Raw genomic sequence first — 19,949 nt, 5'->3', positions numbered from 1 at the left:
AGTGTTAAGCTAAAGCCTGCATTTCAGGGCTAATTCTTGGCTAAGGGAAAAGGGTTTTTCTCTTACAGCCCTTCCTCCATAGAGAGCTCTCTTGGTGCTCTTTCATGCAACATAGTCTTCCATAAGAACCAAAAGACCTTTTATAGTTTGGAAGACCAAGGAAAGGATTCCAGTATTTCTTCAAGACGTTTAGTCTGAGGAGAGGACAGATCACCAGTCTTTAAATAAGAATACCTCTCTCTTTACTTAAAGATTCATGAAAGAAACGTCATGGCTGATCTGACCAGCATCTTTTCTCTAATGCCCCTGCTTTGCACAGACTGTCTTTGAGCTGCCTTTGGGCTTTCTAACATAAACTTACCACACTGGCTCTGAAATCATGAGCATCCTTTTTTCTCTCCATGTCTTTAAAGGCAGGATTTGAATGAGCTTTTCTTCATAAATATATCTTCAAGCCATTCTCTACACAAATAGAAGCACAAGATACAAAATTTTTCCTGAATCCAGATCTCCAAACGTAGCCATTCTTCAAAGTATTAGCTCTGGACTGACAACTGATACGGTTATTGGCAATACAATCTGTGTAAACACCCAGGTATCCTCTCATTCTGAATTAGAGCTGTTAGGGATGTGTTAGGCATCTAGGTGTGCAACCAGCTTGAGGGATTTCGGACTTTAAGCACTGTCACTGCTTGTGTGGGGTTTGAAGCTTGGTTTGCTTCTCTTCCCACACATCACACAAGGCTGGTGGATTGGAAGGAGATTCTTTCAGTTGCTGCTGGACTTCCACCTCCACATGCTGCTACAGATGTGGAACCAAGTCTCAGCTGATGTTGCTGGTCTTGTTGCTTTGCCAGCCATTTGGGGAATATTTGCATTTTTCCCTTTGCACAAAAGGATCCTGACAGTTTCTTATAACACACAAGCATGGGTAGAACTCTCATCCAGTACGATATTCCTAAGAAAATTAACCAAGCACAGTTATTTTTACTTTTTTAAAAATAGATATATATACATGAAAGAGAAATCTGTTATTTTTTTATTTGTTGAAACTTCCTTGTATCACAGAATTTGCTGTTAACAACAGCAAAATGAAGTCAGCTATAGCTTTTTGGTTCTCTTTCAAATCCAAAGAATAAAAAATTTATGATGCTGTTCTGGAATCAGTCCTAAACATACATTCTTGGACTTGTGTTAAAAGAATTCTTTATTCCAAAAATAACTCCATATTCCAAAATTTTTGATTCAGTATGTGCTGCCCATATTAAAAGCTTAAACAGCTTTTTAAAGCTTAAGTTCTGCATATATCCTTTGTTTCAGAAAGGTATTGTGCAGTGTTCATTGTCTCTGTAACGAATAGGTTGATTAAAACAAAACTTGTCAAGGCAGTCTTAAAAATGTGATTCATGGCATAATGACTTTAAAATCAAACTCAGATTCAATGTAAGTAGATGCATCACTAAATTTTTTTACAATGACTCATACCAGATCTGAATCTGGCTCTTTGTTAGAAACTGAAATCTTAATACCTCCATTACTGCAACGTCGTCCAATTTTGTTTCCTCTGCAACTTCTAGTGGCTTCTGCCTCTGTGTTTTAGAACTGTTAAAAATTCAGCACAATGGAAGCGTGCACAACTTCTTAAGGCACCAGATTTCGACAAAGAGCATTTGGTACAGGCTTCCTGGGAGATCTTTGGAGATACTTCTATTAAAAGATCTGAAGATCTAGGCAACCAGTCCTACTCTACTGCCACTGAGGTGTGATCCAGATCTCTAGTTTGGTGTCTAGGCCTGCGAAAAGGTGTCTGGGGAGAGTTACACAGTTCAAAGCATATGCTTGCACAGTACCTTTCTGATCAGTGGTCCAACTTAAATATCTCCGTTAGGAAGCTGGCTTCACTATGCATTCAACAAAGACTGGTATTCCTTCACAGTGTTTCCCTCCACTGATTTCAGTTAAATAGTTGAAGTGAGATAGAGTATGTTCCATGAAGTGACAATCCAGAAGCCTCTCTCCACCTGCAGAAGAGCCACTTGGAGCTAGACCAGAAGAAACAGTGATGTAGCCTCTCTGGACAGTTTCTTGTCTGGTTCATTTGGGCTCCAGAACCTGGAATTCCCTCCCCTTCACCAAACCTGTTACAAACATTCTTTCCAAGAGGTCAGGATTTGCTTACTGCTGGCTTTAAACAAAGCTGGGCAGAAGAGGCTGTGTGGCAGGCCCTGCTCTCCATGACATTGCTGCATGACTGGCAGTCTTGGCCCTCCACATGCTCAGCCCACCTTTTCTCAAAGGAAACGCCTCTGATTTCTACAAAGATAGATGTCACAGCACCCCCCCAAACTAGCCGGCTGCAACAAGGTCTTTTACCATCTCATACCAACACACTCTTCATACAGTCCCTCTGCTGCCTTCTCCTCATCTTGCCTCATCAAGGGCCCAATCTCTCTTCTCTTGCTTCTTCCTCGGCTGCTCCCTCTTCATTGGCCTCCACAGCTGCACCTTGAGTACATCGGCCAACCTGTCACCCCTGAAGCCAGCCCACAGTTATATATTATCAATGCTAACTAGCCCAACTTCATTCCACTACACTTCCCCCCCTCCTTTTTTATGTTTTTAACAAACATTACAACCTTTTTACAAATAAATTTTTCATACAGTCCTCTATAACTCCTCTACAAATCCCCTTTTTTTCTTTTTCTTTTTAACATTTTATACCTCATGTTTTTACCAACCATCACAAACTTTTTACAAATAAAATTTTCATACAATTCAGACAACTTGTCCTTGAACTTATACACATATTCCTTCTTCACTTTTATCTTGGACTTTTCATCTTCTGCAGGTTGGTCACCTTTCTTCTTATCTGCTTTCTTAGCATCTGGGATTTTGATTTCTTCAGAGGGCGGTTCTGATGAACTTATAGTGCCTCATCCTTTTGCCTCTTGGATCACACTGGACAGTAACCTGAGTGAGCTTTCAGCAGCAGCAGATCTAGAATACAGCACTAACACATCATTCTGTGGCCTTAAAAACTTCTTAACATCTTTGTGGTCGCCCATTTCTTCTTCAAATGGAGACACCTTCAACGAGCACATAAACACCGGAAAGACTGCAGGCAGCTCAGGGGCCAGCTCAGGGCCTGCGCCACCTCGGCCGCCTCAGCCACCGCCCCTGAAGCCAACCCACCGTTGTATATTATCAATGCTAATTAGCCCAGTCTCATTCCACTACACTTCCCTAACCCCCCTTTTTTTTTAATGTTTTTACAAACATTACAACCTTTTTACGAATAAATTTTTCATACAGTCCTCTATATCTCCTCTACAGATAGACATGTCTTCTGCCAGTGAAGAGGGAGTCCGACTCTGAAACCTACTGCACAGGGTACATATCTGTGAGGGGAGAGGTTTGCTTCTCTGAGATTTACCAACTTCAACACAAAGTGAGAGAGAAGAACTTCACTTTCTGTAAAGTGACTGCCTCAGCCAGCACAGGACAGACCCAGTGGTCTCCTCACACCTGTGTGGCCCCACAAACGCTCTTATTTTCTGCTGCATAGAGAACCACAGGCACCACTCACTTAAATGCTTGAAGGTAGGCAACCTTTCTGAAACAAGCCCTAAAGGAGGAATTTTCAGGTGGCAACTGTTTCTCAACAGCTAAAGCTTTTTGGCCAGCCTAAATGCAGTAGCACTCAGCTTCTGACCTGGATAATCAGATAACAAGAAACACCAAACACATTAACCTATATTCCAAAGTCCCTAGATTCGTGATGTTACCAATGTTATCAAATACTACTATAATGCGATTACAGTAAATAAGGACAGACAGCAGCCCATGCTGTTTCATATAGAAACAGTGAAGGGGAACACATCCCCACACAAAAATATGCTGAAGACACAAGTGGCCTGACTCACTCCCTCTCCATGCACTCCCCAGTTCTGTCTGAAAAGCAGTTTCCTTTAGAGAAGCTGTTTCTCTTTGGTTCTTTAGCCATAGCCAGGCATACAAAGAACCTCTCCTTCCCTCCCTTCCAGGCTGCTGGCGGGGACTATACCTGCCTCCACAGCAGGATTTAGACAATGTCTTCAGTCCTACAAAGGAACTCAAAAATTGCACATAATAAAGCACTGAGCTTGAAACACAAAGGACAACTCTTATTGTATTAATTTGAAATAAATCAACAATATTTTCATCGTTTTAACTTTAGAGCTGGATTTTATAAATATGAATAATATTGTAATATATATAATTGTCAATTAACTGTGTGTAGCAGAAGACATGGAAGGGATAATAGGGATATTAAATAGAATGTATGTAAAGGCAATTAATGTATGTTAATAAATACAGAATAATATTGAATTATACTATTACGTATTAGTTTACACAATACACTCTTCTACCACTATTTTTAAGTATTTTAAACTGTAGTATAAATTTATTAATGCTGATGTAAAGCTAAAATGGAAATAGCTACGACTTCAACTCTACAAATTCCAACAGATTCTTCCCACAACACTAAGCTTATCCACAGCTCAACTATTTTACGGTACAACATTTTGAACTTCAAATTAAATAAAGCATCATGATTGTAACTCAGAAAGAAAAACAGAAATAAAAATGTTACTGAACTACTGTATGAGTGAGTTAACAGTATTGTAAGAACTCTGGCTTCTGGAATTTCCTGCGTTTTGAGTGCCTGACTTTGTGACTTGGTACTGCACCAAAACTAAACATTTCTTTTTCAAGAAAGGAGGGGAGGGGGGAAACGTATTTTGTTTGGGATTTTTCTATATGCTTTTGACTTCCTTAGCACATCTTACAAATTGCCTAAGCACAACCTTACACCTCTTTGTCTAACATCAGCTAAATGGAGATATAATAAGGAGGCCTCAGTAAAAATAATCTGTCATGCCTTACTGCAGAGCACTGTGTTCCAGTTAGTTAGGTCCACTACTTTTCACCTCCTTTCTGTCTACTGCTACCTCTAATCCTCAAGAATTAGCGCATGCCAATCTGTTCTCTAAACCTTAGTAGCTCCTTGCTCTCATAAAAATTCAGACTTAAGTAAAAAATGCCTCTAAAAATGTCATATACAGAAGTGGACATATGGCTATGTGAATCTGGGCAAGGTATTTGTATTTGCTGTACCTACCTTCCCATTCGCTCTTGGCTCCTTGTGTCTGTTTAGACATAAGCTTTTCACAGCAAGGGCTCTGTGCATACTTCTGATAAATGCTAACATCAAGGCTACCTCAAAGTTGGTCCACAGACCACAGGTGTCATAATCTCCTGAAACTCAAATCCTAACAGCTGTCTACCTGATCCTTGTAGCTTTGCTGATTTTCAAAGTACCAAAAGGAAAGAAAATCATCATCCTAACTTGTTTCTAGGTATATGCAAGGCGATCTGCTGAACACCTTTTAAAGTGAGATATCAGAGGCTCCTCTCCTTGAATAGCATCAGACTCCTCAGAGTAATACTGTGTGATCCTCAAATGTGCTTTGTTTTACTGACACAGAAGACATAACCAGTCTAGAAAGTGGTCTTAGAATCGATGTTTATTGTGCAGGTCCAACACAGGAAGATATGAAATGTATCTGACACACGATATGAGAGCAAATAGTAAATGAGAACAAGAAGATCGCTTCTGTATCCAATCTAAACAGTATACAGAGGTACCAGAGCAAAGAAAATAAGCCAGGCTGAAAATAAACTTTACGCTATCCTGCACAAAGAGCCGAATACAGCACATGTGCTTCTAAATCTCATCCTATTTTGAGGAATTTAATCATGGATAAGCCTTTTGCTGCCACCTGTACAGAAATCAGTGTTGCACAGAGTACTTCAGGGCAGTGAAAATAAGTAGGCTATCAAATAATTGAACTAACAGAAATGAATTAAACTAGGGATCCAAACTTTTCCTCAGTAAAAGTTCATCATCTGTGTTCACTCCTGAAGACAACAAGTTCAATTGCTGTTCAGTAACATTCATTTTAAAGTGAAATATATTGCAACTTCGCCCTCTTATTTATCCAGTGTAGAAACTACACACAAGCATAAATGATAGGTATCAGAGAACCAACCTGTAGTAAATTAGAACAGCTGTTTTGAGAGATCATGAGAGATTGCTAATCTGATGAGGACGGTCACATCCCTCTTATGCTGAGATCCCAAACATTTTGTTTGGGAAAACTAGTGTTTTTCCAGCACATCCGAGAGGCTTGCCAACGTGCAGCCCTGGAGGACCACTGACCTCTGGTGGTCACTTCAGTCCTACCCGACAGTACCTGCAGCTCCAGGCAGGCACCGAGCGCTAGCTCAGCTGCGGACGTCACTGAGGTTTGGGGGGAACCTAAAACTGCTTCATCAAGAATTAGCCTGTACCACAGCCCACAGGGCTGCTTGTGTGAACTAAACCAGCAACTTCAGCGAATATAAGTGCTCTTATCTAAAATCAGCACATTAAAAAAAAAAGAAAAAAGATGAAGGAAAAAGTAGAATATACATTAATTCTGAAGAAAGCCAAATCATAAATATTGAATTTTACCATTACTTGATGAGATTATATTTTACAGATGGCCTAACAGAAATACATGCCAGGGAAGCATTAAGTTACAGGCCTTGCTCTGTGTTTATTAACTTAGTGGAATTTGTTGGTTACAAGTAAATGCAGATGAACTTCAATATACAAACATCAAACTCAGTTAAAGCTGCCAGCACATTAATAGTATTGTTGGATTAGACTTACTCTAGAGATAATAAAGCTTTCCTAAATAAAGCACACTTAATTCAACAAGTTCTTGAGAACAAATGGGTCTTGAAATAGAATTATATAAAACTATCTTTTTGACAAATTTAAAAAAAAAACTTTCCTAAGTAAGATTCTTATTACTGAAAAGGAGCAATGAGATTTAGGTTTTCTTTTGCTAGACAACTAGCACAGTATTAAATTATAAGCAGGAGTATTCAACAATTTTATCCATTTTGATATCTGCTAGATGGTGAGGGTACCCAGACAGAAACTGCCTCAGTTCTTTCCAGCAAACTTAAGAAAAGGTCTTCTTGACACTCAAAAGCAATTATGCAGAGAGATCACAACCACCAGCACTGGATCTAAAATGTACTTAGGCCTGTTAGTGCTGGTTGTTGATAGCCAAATATTTTAAAGCTATGTTTTGCCTGTTGCAGTTATCTACAACTTGTAAACAAAACTCTGAGGCTTTCAGACATTCATCAAGAATACAAAAATCTTACTAAACTGTCACAAGAATTTTCAGCCCTTCCCAACTGCTTTTTTGATGCAAAATTATTCAAAGTATACTTTCAGGTAAATGTACATTTCTCATTGAAACAGGAGCTCAGTTCAAGCCTAACAGAACTCCCAGCATCTGCTGAGTAGTGGGAAGCAGCAGGGTGTTTTTCTACACCTTTCCTATATGCTACACAAGTGCAGCTTTGCAAAAACTCTGCAGTAGAAATCCTCTATCTCCAAACAGACCTGTATATCTCACTTGCCACCAATTTTACACCTCTCCATAGTAAACAGATTTTTAAATCACAGTTTCACCTTCAATCTAGGCTACCTAACCAGACTGAAAGACAGTGAACTATTTTTAATTACTTTTACAAAATGCATTGTTGTGCATACATTTTCTAGCTGCCTGTGGCACACTGTGGGCAAACATTTCATGGAGGCACATGCAATTGCTAACATAGCCAAGTAATGTGCAAAAAATAGCCAGTGCTCAGAGTGGAAACAAGAAAGGGTACGTGAGACACTAATACGGAGACAACTGTATCAGGCCACCCCAACGAAAGGAGGAAACGTGCACTGAGATAGTCTGGCCTGACTCAGACAGGGCTTGTGGCTGAGCGGGATATCTGGCTAGGCTAAAGGCTACCCAAAAAGTTTTCAAAGGGCAAGTGTCAGGTTTTTCACTTCCATTTGTATTTCAGCAGAAGTCCAGCATCTGTTGACCACTGCTGCCTCTGGAGAATTCCACTTGTGCAGCCCACAAATCATCAGATCTCTTCCTGTACTGCTGCATGAACATACAGTGACAAAAGTAGCTTCACAAGACTATTTTTTAACATGTTCCTAAAGGTCCAACTGTAAATCAGTAGACATTAATCAGTACGGTGACACTGACTCCCATACACAACAGACACAGAGCCTATATTCCACTTAAATCCTACTCTGAGCATTTAAAGTAAGTGCTATTTTCAGTATTTCAGTTATATTGGTTTCTGCACAGTAATGCATTTCACCCACAGTGAAAAGCTGTCACATTGCTGCATTATCTGTTAAATACAAGCATTGTAATTAGGTCATCTACTGGGTAGAGGAGACAATAACCACTTTAACAAAGCACTGTCACAGCCCTTATAGGTCCTTGTCTGAAAAGAAAGTCACTTCTTCCCTTTGTTGTCACCCCAACATATATTTTCCACAAATATTTTGGCATTGCCAATCCAATTATACAACATCAGGAGACGATTACTGTGTGGCAATGTTCTAATTCACAGACACAACCTTTCTTCTACATTTATATTTTACTGGGGATATTTTCCTGGGGGAGTAGAGCTGCCCTCCACTCATCATTAAGGACAGACAGGTCTAAAAATAATTTTGCCTGGTTCTAATCGATAACATCATGGTGGCAAACCTCTTCCGAAGACACATGAAAGCAAGATAACCCACTCCTGCCAGCATGCTGACCAGCAGGGTGGTGCCGAGAACCCAGGGAGCCCTTTTCTTGGCCACGCGGAACGCCGTTGGCAGAACAGCCGAGATTAATATATTGTTGACATGTCCTAAAACTCTGCAAAATGCTTTTCTCTTCAGGACACGCTCATAATAGGCTTCCAAGTTGGGCCGCTTTCCGTTTCCCCAGTTTCTTCTTGCTAATCCCAGAAACTTCAGGCGATGTAATGTGACGGCAAGTGATACATCTGCCAGACTGAAGAAATCACCACAGAGCCAAGGCTGATTTTCATCTTCTAAGCAGAGATAAACCATAAAGAATTAGGAGTTAATGGAATACAAGCACATGTAGAAGCCTCCATGGGCTTAACATTTAGTTTAGTGCTATTTCAATATGCTGTCTAATTATATTGGGTTTGCATGGCAATCCTTTGATAGTGGGAAGGCTACACGGGTGGCTTCTGGGAGAAGCTGCTAGAAGCTTTCCCTATGTCTGATGGGGCCCATGCCAGCTGGCTCCAAGATGGACCCACTGCTGGCCAAGGCTGAGCCCATTAGCAGTGGTGGTAGCGTCTCTGGGATAACGTATTTAAGAAGCGGGTAAAAACTGCACAACAGCAATTGCAGCTGGAGAGAGGAGGTAATATGTGAGAAAAACAACTCAGCAGCCACTCAGATCAGTGCAGAAGGAGGGGGAGGAGGTGCTCCAGGGGCTGCAGCAGAGGTTCCACTGTAGCCCGTGGTGAAGCCCACGGTGAGGCAGGCTGTCTCCTGCAGCCCATGGATGTTAATGGTGGGGCAGATCTCCACCTGCAGTCCGTGGAGGACCCCCACACCAGAGCAGGTGGATGCCCAGTGGAGGCTGTGACCCCATGGGAAGCCCGCACTGGAGCAGGCTCCTGGCAGGACCTGTGGCCCTGTGGAGAGAGGAGCCCAGGCTGGAGCAGGTCTGCTGGCCGGGCTTGTGACCCCATGGGGGACCCACACTGGAGCAGTCTGTTCCTGAAGGACGGCCCCCCATGGGAGGGACTCATTCTGGAGCAGTTCATGAAGAACTGCAGCCCATGGGAAGGACTCATATTGGAGAAGCTGGTGTAGGACTGTCTCTCGTGGGAGGGACCCCACACTGGAGCAGGGGGGAGTATGAGGAGCCTCCCCCTGAGGAGGAAGGAGTGGCAGTGACAACATGAACTGACTGTAACCTCCATTCCCCAAATGACGGCAATGGATATTCACACTGTCCACCATTAGTCAGGAGCACAGCTGGAGACCCCAGGCTCCTTCTCCAGTCAAAGGAATGAGGTGAATCTTCCTGGGATGGCTCAAAGCAGGCACAGCCAGGCAGCATCACACCTCTAACTTCAGTGATCTGAACCACCACCACCTGAAAGGGCTGATCTGTACTGACTACACCAAGAGCTTCTGAAACCCAGGATACAAAATTTTGTAGTCAGCATAGCTGCCAGCATGAGTACTCTGCTCCAGCCTAGATCTCAAACAGAACTATGCTGTTCCCTCCTCATTTGCAACCTTTTGCAGTTCTTCCCACACAATGAGCACAGAAAAATGCTAGCATGAACATTCAACACCACCTCTGTGGAAACAGAGAAATTTTGCAACATCCCTTTCAACTCATTTGCCACCAGAGGAAAGCAACATTTGGCACGCTGCTGGTACCAGTCCATTTTGACTGGATACGCAGGTCTGAAAGAAAGGCACCTGCAGAGGACAAGTGTATCCTATGTTGCTGAAAGGATACCTGGGGATTCATCCAGCGCATTATGATAAGAAGCTAACCTGTCTGAATGAAAGACACCTATAGTGGCAACAGCAGTAAGTGAATGAGGGATTTGAGCAGCAGCAAGAGAAGCAGAGGCTCAGAGGTTGGCCAGGACCTGGAGAGGCATTGCTCACAAACTTCAAAAACGAAACTCAGACAAAATTCCAAAAGGCAGGTAATAGCCACGTTTTACTAAATCCTGTGATCCTGGTGGTTTTCACAAGCTCGTCAATATTGTACCAGTTGACTCCTTGAAAAGGCTATTTAGTGGTGACAGACAAGTCTGCTGAACAAAATCCTACCATCCTTTTTGAGTTAAAACATTTTCTGTGACTCTTGCTGTTGAGTCAGTAGAAAATTTAACCTAGATTTTCAATCGCTGGTTCAAATCTCCTGTCTTGATAGTAGCTGATAATTATTACAACAGCTATTTATAGAGCCTAATACAGTTATTGATTTGAGCAGATGCAGTTGATATTGACTGATGCTTCACATAGCTCCCAGTGAAGTCAGATAAAGGATTCCTATTAGCACTGCTGGGAGCTGGACCAGACTCTGAATAAGCAGAAGACTAATCCCATTTGAACAAAATTTGACTTTAATTTGGGTGGATGGCAGGTAAACACCGCTACTTTCCAAGACAGGGGGGGAGGGGGATTGCTTAATGATTAGAGCGCTCATCCGGATTGCTAATTCTACACTAAAAATACCAGCACAGTATTTACACAAGATTATAATAAACCCATATTAAACATTAAAGTTGTGATCATTACAGTGAACTGAAGCCTACAACTACAACATCAAGAATAACATTCTGTAGTTAAGGGTTTTCTTATTTTGTTGACAAGATACTGCAAAAGTGTGCAGCTAATTATACTCATTCTGAAAATGTGATCAAGCACTTTCATAAGAGAGTGAGAACTTATTGACAGCAGCGGTAAACTGAACAAGTATTTAAACCAGCATTGATCCCTTCTGTAATGTGAGATCAGTATATGCTGAAAGTATCAAATTCAATATATTAAAACCAGTTCTATAATGGTGCTGTCAACAGATCTATTCAGCCTCCCCAAGCACAAGCATCAACAGGATTTAGTAAGGAAAAATCCTTACCTGGTGTTTCCTCATTTCGACGCTGCAATTCAGTCTCAACCTGATCCAAAACTTTTTCCAGTTCATCCAGTACTTTCTTTAGGTATTTTATATTATCATGATCCAGCAGTTTAGACTAAATATATACACAGGTTAGTGTTTTAATCATTGTACAGTTTATACTTTTATCAGATAAACTTTTACATAGATACTACAGTGCTTATTCATAAAACGTGATTATTTTCGCCACATGGTCAGCTGGATACCATTTGGATACGAGTGACAATTCAAGTAGAAGAAGAAAAACATTAGAGATGCTATATATCAGGGTTTACCTCATGCTGCAGGGTGCTCAACAGCCCAGCGCCAGCACTGATGTGTACTTACCTTTGAAGTCAGCAGGATCAGTCAAATACTTCAGCACACACTTGGAAGTGTGTAGCTGATCTGGGGGACAGACTGCTTCATGCCTTGTAGGGTTAAAACACTGCACGACATTAATGGTAATGACAGGTGAAACAAATGTTTACATCATGACAGAAGAAATCTGACACTAACAAGCTCGTTTTATTATTGGGGGAATACAAAGAGTTTTCTTACTTTAAGGCGCTTCTGTTTTGCTATATAGGCATCTTGAAGGTCTGGGTTTTCTTCTGCAAGTTTCTTCAACTCTGATTCTGTGTTACTTATTTGGCCTGATTTTAAAAAAAAAAAAAAAAAAGGGAAAGAATGACATTAGATATCCAAACATGCCCATAATGCAACCCACTGAAATTGATCACTAGCTTCTGTACAAGTATCACACCAAAGAAATGGGAAGTGGTACTTCAATGAAGTATGACCAACATTTGTTTTGGAAAACAACAGCTGCACGAAATGACCCCACCACACCTTCTGCTCATCAGTTTGCAATGAACTCTATAAAGCGGTGATCTGCCAGGCAAGAATGAAGAATTCTTGTTAATATTTTTCTCTTATTCAGAGAAAACCATTTTGCTGCCAAAACCTGTGCTAAATCCATGAAATTCTACTACAAGTACCTTAGGTCTCTGATGGTTTTGTACCTTCATTCCTGGGTTCCTAACACACTTTCCACACTGTGAAAGTGCCAACAGGCCCATACTGGGGTTTTCTGTAGGTCACATACATGATTCCACAGCAAAAGCCTAAATACCACTGAATATGGAACCAAGATGTTTCCAGTTAGCTAAACTGTGACACCAAAATCTGTGATTCCTTTTGTAAATGTTCATTACAGAGTATATGGACATTCTAGAAAAAACATTCATTACATGACTTAAAGAAAGAATGATATGAAAAATTTAAGATAATTTTACTAATTTCTACTACATGTGTATAGCCTTTTCTCTCCTTAAAATGGGGCTTTGCTTGACAATGCCATACTTACAGACCTAGAATACCAAAAGGTAGTGAATAATAAGTTAGCTTCTAAAAATAAGTATTTCCAGTAATAAACTGAGAACAAAAGAATAATTATAGGGCATGAATCACCTCTCACTTTTACTTGATAATTAAGATTAGTTCCAATTAACTCTTATAAATTAAACTGATAAAAAAATCTTGCTAGAGAATAGTGAACTCACTGTTTTACATATTCTTTGTTTCCACCTGGTATGACTGTAAAAGCCATCTTTCAACACAGTATATGAAGAAACGGAAGGATGTAATCACAAAACTAAAATCTTAAATATGCAATTAATTACTTAGTTGGATTTGGTATGCATAAATATAATACATAACTGGTTGGTGGCTTATTATATCTAGCACTCTGAAAAAACCCCAGCTTTTCAAAGCTGAAAATTAAACCATTCAGGAGAAGTTTGAACACGCAAAGGAATTGTTTACAAACATCCACAAGCTACTCAAAAAAATGCCTCAAATCAAGAAAGCAGGCTATGCTTTAAGTACAAAAAGATACAAAAACATCCCAGTTCAGACAATCCAAATTTTAGCTCTACCAATATGAACGTGTGTGTGTAAACTGACAATTTATACCAGCTAGAAACTAAAGGGGAAGAACACAAATGGTCAGCAGAACACAAGACAATGTTGTAAAGTGAACCATAATAAAGCACTGCCTGTTACCATGTGAAAACAGAAAAACTATCCATAATACCTAAAAGTACAATTGTTCAATGAACAGTTGACATACACATTTGGGGAAGAAAAAGACAACAAACCAGACAGTACACTGATATAAGAGAATAATTCATGTTACTTCAGTAAAACAAAAAATGCTAATTACTGTTGCTAAAATTACCCATTCTAAATCTCACCAGGTACTTTTTATAAATAATTTACTTTTAAATAACTATTGATCATTGGACCAGCAACACTGACTTCTAAATACTTCTTCATACTCAACAAGTTTCCAGCACAGAGAAAGAAAACTAAATCTGTATTGATGTTTTTTAAAGGGTAACATGCAACTATAAGGAAAACTAACTGCCTGACTTCACGTCTGACAACACAATGGTGTGGCTCATAAGAGAACTGACTTGCCAAAAATTTTAAGGAGGAAGATAACACAGTCTGTTGGAAACAGAAGTCCTCAAACTAACACAGTATCATCCTTTATGATATTATGCATTTGGTAATAGTATATGTGTATGACATTTTAAAGTTGCTGCAGTGTTTGACCTTGCTCTATGGAGCATTCTAAAATATCACACAAAAAAATCAACACCATGTAAAGCACTGACATTGACCAAAATAAAAAAACCAGAGATCTCCGAACATAGCAGTGAACAGGGAATCTTCATCCAGCCGCGTTTTCAGGATTTGATCCTCATCCTAGAACTATTTAGTTCTTTTGCAATACTTACAAGGAAACATAAAAGCATTAATAAAAGTTTGGCATGGTACAAAGACTAGAAAGGGACAAAACCCAAGAAAAAACACAGCACTGATACCAGTGGTCTGGACTAGTTGATAAACTGGGCCTAAGCAACCAACCAATGTTTCAACACAGTCTAGTGTAAAAGATAAATTGAAGCAAAAGACACAGGTCACGTTTTTTGGCAAGAGGGCTGGAAGTTTGCAAGCAGTTCTGAAAAGCTAGACCAAGGTCATGACCCATGACCAGCTGAACAAGGATTCCCACAGCACAGTTCTGTGGCTGAAAGTAACACTGGAATCCTTGAACATATATATGCAGTGAAAAACCACAATAATAAAGAATTAAATAATTATCTTCCTATCTGACACCAAGATGAACAGAAACTGCTGTCCAGTTCTAGTGTCCAAACCCAGGAGGAAAGAAAAAAAAAAAAAGGGGCCAAAAAAAAAGCTATGAGAATTGACAGATTATTTGCCAAGGATTTTTGAGTATTACCGAACACTGTTTAAAACCAAGTATTTCTGCCAACTACTGGATTCAAAACAGGAGCTCATTTCAGGAGATCCTCTGTTGTAAAAGGGATGGGGCAACATAATCTACAGTTATTTCCTCTGCCTCTAACGTATTTTTTTCATGGGAAACTGATATGTATATAAAAGTCTTAAATAAAATACCGATCCCAAGGAAGTCAAATGACATTTTCCACTGATTCTACCAGACCACCTGTTCATCTGTTACCCTGATTCTACATTCCATACATATATATATATATATGAAGCATTATTTGCACCCAGGATTTTGGTTTACATTGTGCTTTAACAATTTCCATTGCTGTGATGAACCTCAGCTACTTAACCCTTCACTCCATTATTTTTTTTCCCTACCACTGCCACCAAATTGTCACTAGTACATGCCTCAGACAAAAGACAAAAAGGGTCTGATGACTTTCTTACAATATATTAGACAAACAGACTCTGTTTCACTGAGGCTATTGCACCACTTTGAGAAGAAAGCAATTGCTTTCATTTAATAGGTGAATTTTTTACAAGTTTACAATCACAAAAAAATGGGGTTCCTTCAGTGTAGTGGTTTGATGTGAGTAGCAACAGAGCTGTCCTCTAAATTGCTTTATAAGGATAAATAGCAAGATCAGAAAATAAAATACAGCTGTCACACCTGTCATTTTCTGTTATGCAGAAGCAGCACAATTATTAGGAAAATTAATTCCACAGACACCTCGGAAATTACACTTCCTCTTTCCCATTTTCAAATCATAACAGACTACACAATCAATAGAAAGTATATGCACAAATTATCATGGACTGCAACCAAAATTGGAAACCTGTGCTCAATATATTCTGCTTAAGGTGCACTGAAGACGCAAGAGAGGTGTTAATGCAACACTCTATTTACCAATAGGCATTGAGAGCTATAACAGTACATACTACGAATTCTGCTGGTAGCATAGGCTGGAATCATGGAATCTACTGTTAACTCGGGGTGCAGGATGCAGCCATGTGTATAGGCATCCATAGGCAAGGAGTCTAAAAGCTCTCTATAGTGTTGCACTCTTGGATAATACATGCTCCCCTCTTCCGGCATTAATCTTGGTACTCCCTCTGCAATACAAAGTTAAAAATAAATGTTAAGAAGAACCATGTAATCGACCAAAAGCAGTATTTCCAAAGTTACTTCAGTTACGTCCAACCAGCGCAGATGACACAGCCACAGTTAAGAGAGCTTCACTTGTTCCCCACCATAATGTAACAGTTATCATGTCTCAAAGAAAACTATATACTTGTACTTAATTTTAAAACATTTCAATAATCCCAACTCCTATGCAGCAGCCCACATAAACACATCTTTAAGAGGCCTTCAAATCAGAAAACTGGATTCAGCATCTCTTTTATGCTTCTAGGAATGGGCAACCATGTCACACAACCCTTTAGCCCTCTCACAGTAGGGCACAACTGCGGTTCTAGTAAGTTGCTATGGCTGAAACATTACTAGAACTGCGATGCTGTAAAAATTACAGTACAGGAATCCTACTCAAAGCATGATGAGAAGTATTCCTGCATACCACTGAGTTTTACCCTGCCCTCAATCTACCTGGGCCCTGACTACTCATTTGATGAAAACGCCAGCGTTAAACACATACTGTGATCACCCAGCAACGACGTTTTCTTCATGCCTTAGCAACTGCAGCACTAAACCCCTTAAATACAAAATGCTGCCTCTTCACACCTAAAAAAAATACAACTCTGCATTTCCTTCAAAAACTGAGGCTGTCAGTTTTCTGGACAAAGAATTTCAAAAGCCTGCATGTGATCACTTCCGAGTTTTACCCTCCTACATTTTTACCTTTTGACTCCATTTTGGCTCAAAAAATAATTTACTCATTCTACTTCCTTTTTCCGCCCATGATTACTCTGGAATTAAGCTTTTTATTATTATTATTATTTTTTTCTGGCAGAGAAGCAGGACCTGCCCAAGAGCAGCAGCTGTGCAGCTCTGCCCAGCGCTCCGCAGCAGCCTCACCGCCATGGCCGGCTCCTCTACCCTTCCTGAGGCGGTAAGGAGGCCAGCGGCTGGTTGTCACTTACAGCTGCTTCTGAAGGTGCCGGAAGGCCTTCAGTTCATTTTAAAGGAACGCGGGTTTACCCCATACCACCAACTATAACAAGAGCCCATTTACTTGTGAAACTACAAACGTTTTCTGGTCCTGGATGAACCAACAGGCAGCGATACGGGGCTGACCCCACCATGGCTGCATGCCACAGGATTTCACGCGCCTAGGGGATTACCATCTACAAACGTCGCTTCAAGGTAATCGATAATCTGCGTTGCCTCACAAACGATGTTCTCCCCATGGATCAGGACAGGCACTTCTCCAGAGGAATTCAAGCGCATGAACCACGGTTCGTTGTGCTCGCTCAGGGGCAGGTTTACATCACGCTCTTCGCACGTCAGGGCCTTTTCGGCTATTGCCAAGCGCACCTGCAACGGCGTCACCGCGGTCACCCCAGGAGAAGCACTGCCGGACAGCTGTCCCCGCGCTGTCAGCCGCCACGGCCCCGGCCCCGGCCCCGGCCCGCCGCGGGGGCAGCCCAGGCCCCCCGCCCTCCCCCCCGCCTCCGCTGCGGGCAGGCTGGGCCGTGGGCCACCTCCCCGCCCGGCCCCCCGGGAGGTGGCAGTCCGGGGCCTGCAGGCCGCCGCCCCGCCGCCCGCCTCACCTTTTGCGAGGAGAAGGACTGCGTCCAGTGGTACAGCACCAGCGGCGCCATGCCCGGTGGCGCGGCGCGGCGCGGCACGGCTCGGCGCGGCACGGCTGGGCACGGCGCGGCCCGCTGCACTGCGCCGGGCGGGGCAGGAGGCCTGCGCGGGCGCGGAGCGGCGGCCGTGCCCGCCCCGCGGCGGCCTGCTCTTGGAAATTAACAGAAGGGGGTGCCGGGGGCGGGCACCCCCTTGTTCCCCCCGCCTGCCGCCGCGCTGCGCAGAGGGCGGCCCTGCCTAAGGGGAAACCGCCTGCAAAACCGGCCGCAGCCTCCCCTGGGGAAGCACAGGAAGGAGGGGTGCGCAGGTGAAAACGTGACATGGCAGGTTTTTTTCTGTTTGTTTTTGGGTTTGTTTTGGTTTTTTTCTTCAACAAGGACTTGCATTATGGATTTCAGGGACATTGGCACCACGGTCTTTGGAAATACTACCAGAAGACATCCTGAATTGGACCCTATGGGTATAAACACTCTGTTGCAAAAGGCACTTAAGTTACAGCCTGAAGAAATAAAGCTCTAGGCTAACGTGCACTTCTTTTGTCTCCAGATGTGTTCTTTCAATCACAAGAGACAAGGCTTCTAAAATATTTTTTTTTTCTAGACAAAATTAGAAAATTGAACTGTTTTGCAGGTCCTGAAAAGCATTTAATAACAAACACTAGCTTCCGTCGCCAGAAAACACTTCCTATGTGTCTCACAGTGGAGATAGGATTGAAGATGTAATTGCAGATAGTGCATCCATTAGATACTGTCTGCAGCATCAGGGGGATGAGCAAAATAAAAACCACAGTGAGATTTGAGTCCAGAACACTGTTCTCTTTATCCTGACTGCTCGATCTGCAATGAAGGCGACTACTTCAGGTGAAGCCGATAACCTGCTCCCACATGCAATTTCTATATACCAGATGAATCCCACCATTACTGCTCTGAAGACTTGAACCTAATACGACAAAAGCTACATCCCAGTAACATGTACATTTGATTTTAAGGGAAGTTTTGACTAATGTTAAGCAAGGGAACAGATTTAATTCACTGCAAGTGACCAACTAATGGACAAATCTGATAAATCAAAAGGGAAGAAACCAAGAGCCACCTTCCAGCCCTGCAGTGTTCATGAGAGTGGGCAGAAGGGCAGCATTGTGTCTTCCCCAGAGACTACTCCCAGCTAGAGTCACAAACCAAAATAACCTTACCAGAAGGTCAGGTATGATAAGAGGATTCTCACAAATCCCAGCTGACAGTAGTCAATGTGTTACTGATGGTAAATCTTACATTTTGGGGAATTTTATTTAACTGAAATTCTTCCCAAAGTTGGAGAATGTGCTTAAAATTGATAATAAGAATGCAGGCAATGGGATGACTGGACTTCTTTCTCTCCAAGGTACCTGTCTAAGGTAAGCGTGCTGGCATACCCTCTCATGCACTAGGGCTTTAACCTACGACTCACTGATACACATGTATCCTCGCAGGTCTCTGCCTAGATTGCTGTACAGTTCCTCACCGCTAAATCTTAAATTATCTCAAGGCAAAGAACCGAGTATTGGGTACCACAGACATTTTATTTTTTTGTAATTTTACATGCACTAGAAAATCTTTCAGATTTCGGTTTTGGGGTTTTTTTTTTTCTTAATTTTGCCTTTGAATCACGATGTTGTCATTTTGTCAGTTACCAGGCAAACTCCTACTCCATTTCAATTCTCTTGTTCAACTAATTAATTTAATACCAAACATGGACTTGTGAATTTGAATTATGTTTTGTTACCTGTTTAGATGCCTGGAAAGGCAATAAGAGGTATCTATCTTCTAACACAGCAAATAAAAACGGACCACTGAGATCAGTATTTCCCACTTCAGACCTGTTCAATAACAGAGCAGTGGCAGTCGCTCTGGTGATTCTTCTTCCTTTAACCCAGTCATCGGTGTTGTTATGAAACATCACTAGTATGTCCATCTTTATAGTCCTAGCTTGCCCAACAGCAGTTCAGCTGAACTGTAGGCAGTTATACACACACACACATATAACACTAAATACACACACACATATATAACTATATATATACACATATACATAAAACGATATAAATGTATATATAGCCCGGCGGGCAGCTGTTCTCACGACTGACCACACGAGGCCTCCCTTTTCCAAAAATACGATGCAAAGTACCTTCTCCCTCCGGATGCTGAAGGGCGCTGATGCCTTTTTCTTCAGGACGAGCACCTATCCATCCACCT

The 19,949-nt window shown here is 41.5% G+C and overlaps 1 protein-coding gene across 1 annotated transcript; it reads right to left on the bottom strand.

The window, feature by feature from the left end:
- Positions 1–5,549: 5,549 nt before the first annotated feature.
- On the bottom strand, positions 5,550–18,210 carry GDAP1 (ganglioside induced differentiation associated protein 1). The gene is made up of 6 exons (XM_040588065.1): positions 17,679–18,210; positions 17,250–17,442; positions 15,891–16,064; positions 12,186–12,280; positions 11,607–11,721; positions 5,550–9,009 (listed from the first exon to the last, which is right to left on the bottom strand). Exons 1-6 carry the CDS (start codon positions 17,727–17,729, stop codon positions 8,627–8,629), a joined length of 1,011 nt encoding a protein of 336 aa, XP_040443999.1. The 5' UTR covers positions 17,730–18,210; the 3' UTR covers positions 5,550–8,626.
- Positions 18,211–19,949: the final 1,739 nt, after the last annotated feature.

The sequence above is a fragment of the Falco naumanni genome, chromosome 3 (genome assembly GCF_017639655.2).
Source record: "Falco naumanni isolate bFalNau1 chromosome 3, bFalNau1.pat, whole genome shotgun sequence".
NCBI lineage: Eukaryota > Metazoa > Chordata > Aves > Falconiformes > Falconidae > Falco > Falco naumanni.
This window is presented reverse-complemented; position numbering and strand designations above follow the sequence as displayed.

Bases quoted from the DNA above. Each gene is read 5' to 3' on its own strand.
- GDAP1 (XM_040588065.1), bottom strand. From the start codon at position 17,729: ATGGCGCCGCTGGTGCTGTACCACTGGACGCAGTCCTTCTCCTCGCAA. The intron at 16,065-17,249 runs GTAATCCCCTAG...TTTGTATTGCAG, and splicing joins TGAAGCGACGTTTGTAGATG to AGGGAGTACCAAGATTAATG. The intron at 9,010-11,606 runs GTAAGGATTTTT...ATCTCTGCTTAG, and splicing joins TCGAAATGAGGAAACACCAG to AAGATGAAAATCAGCCTTGG.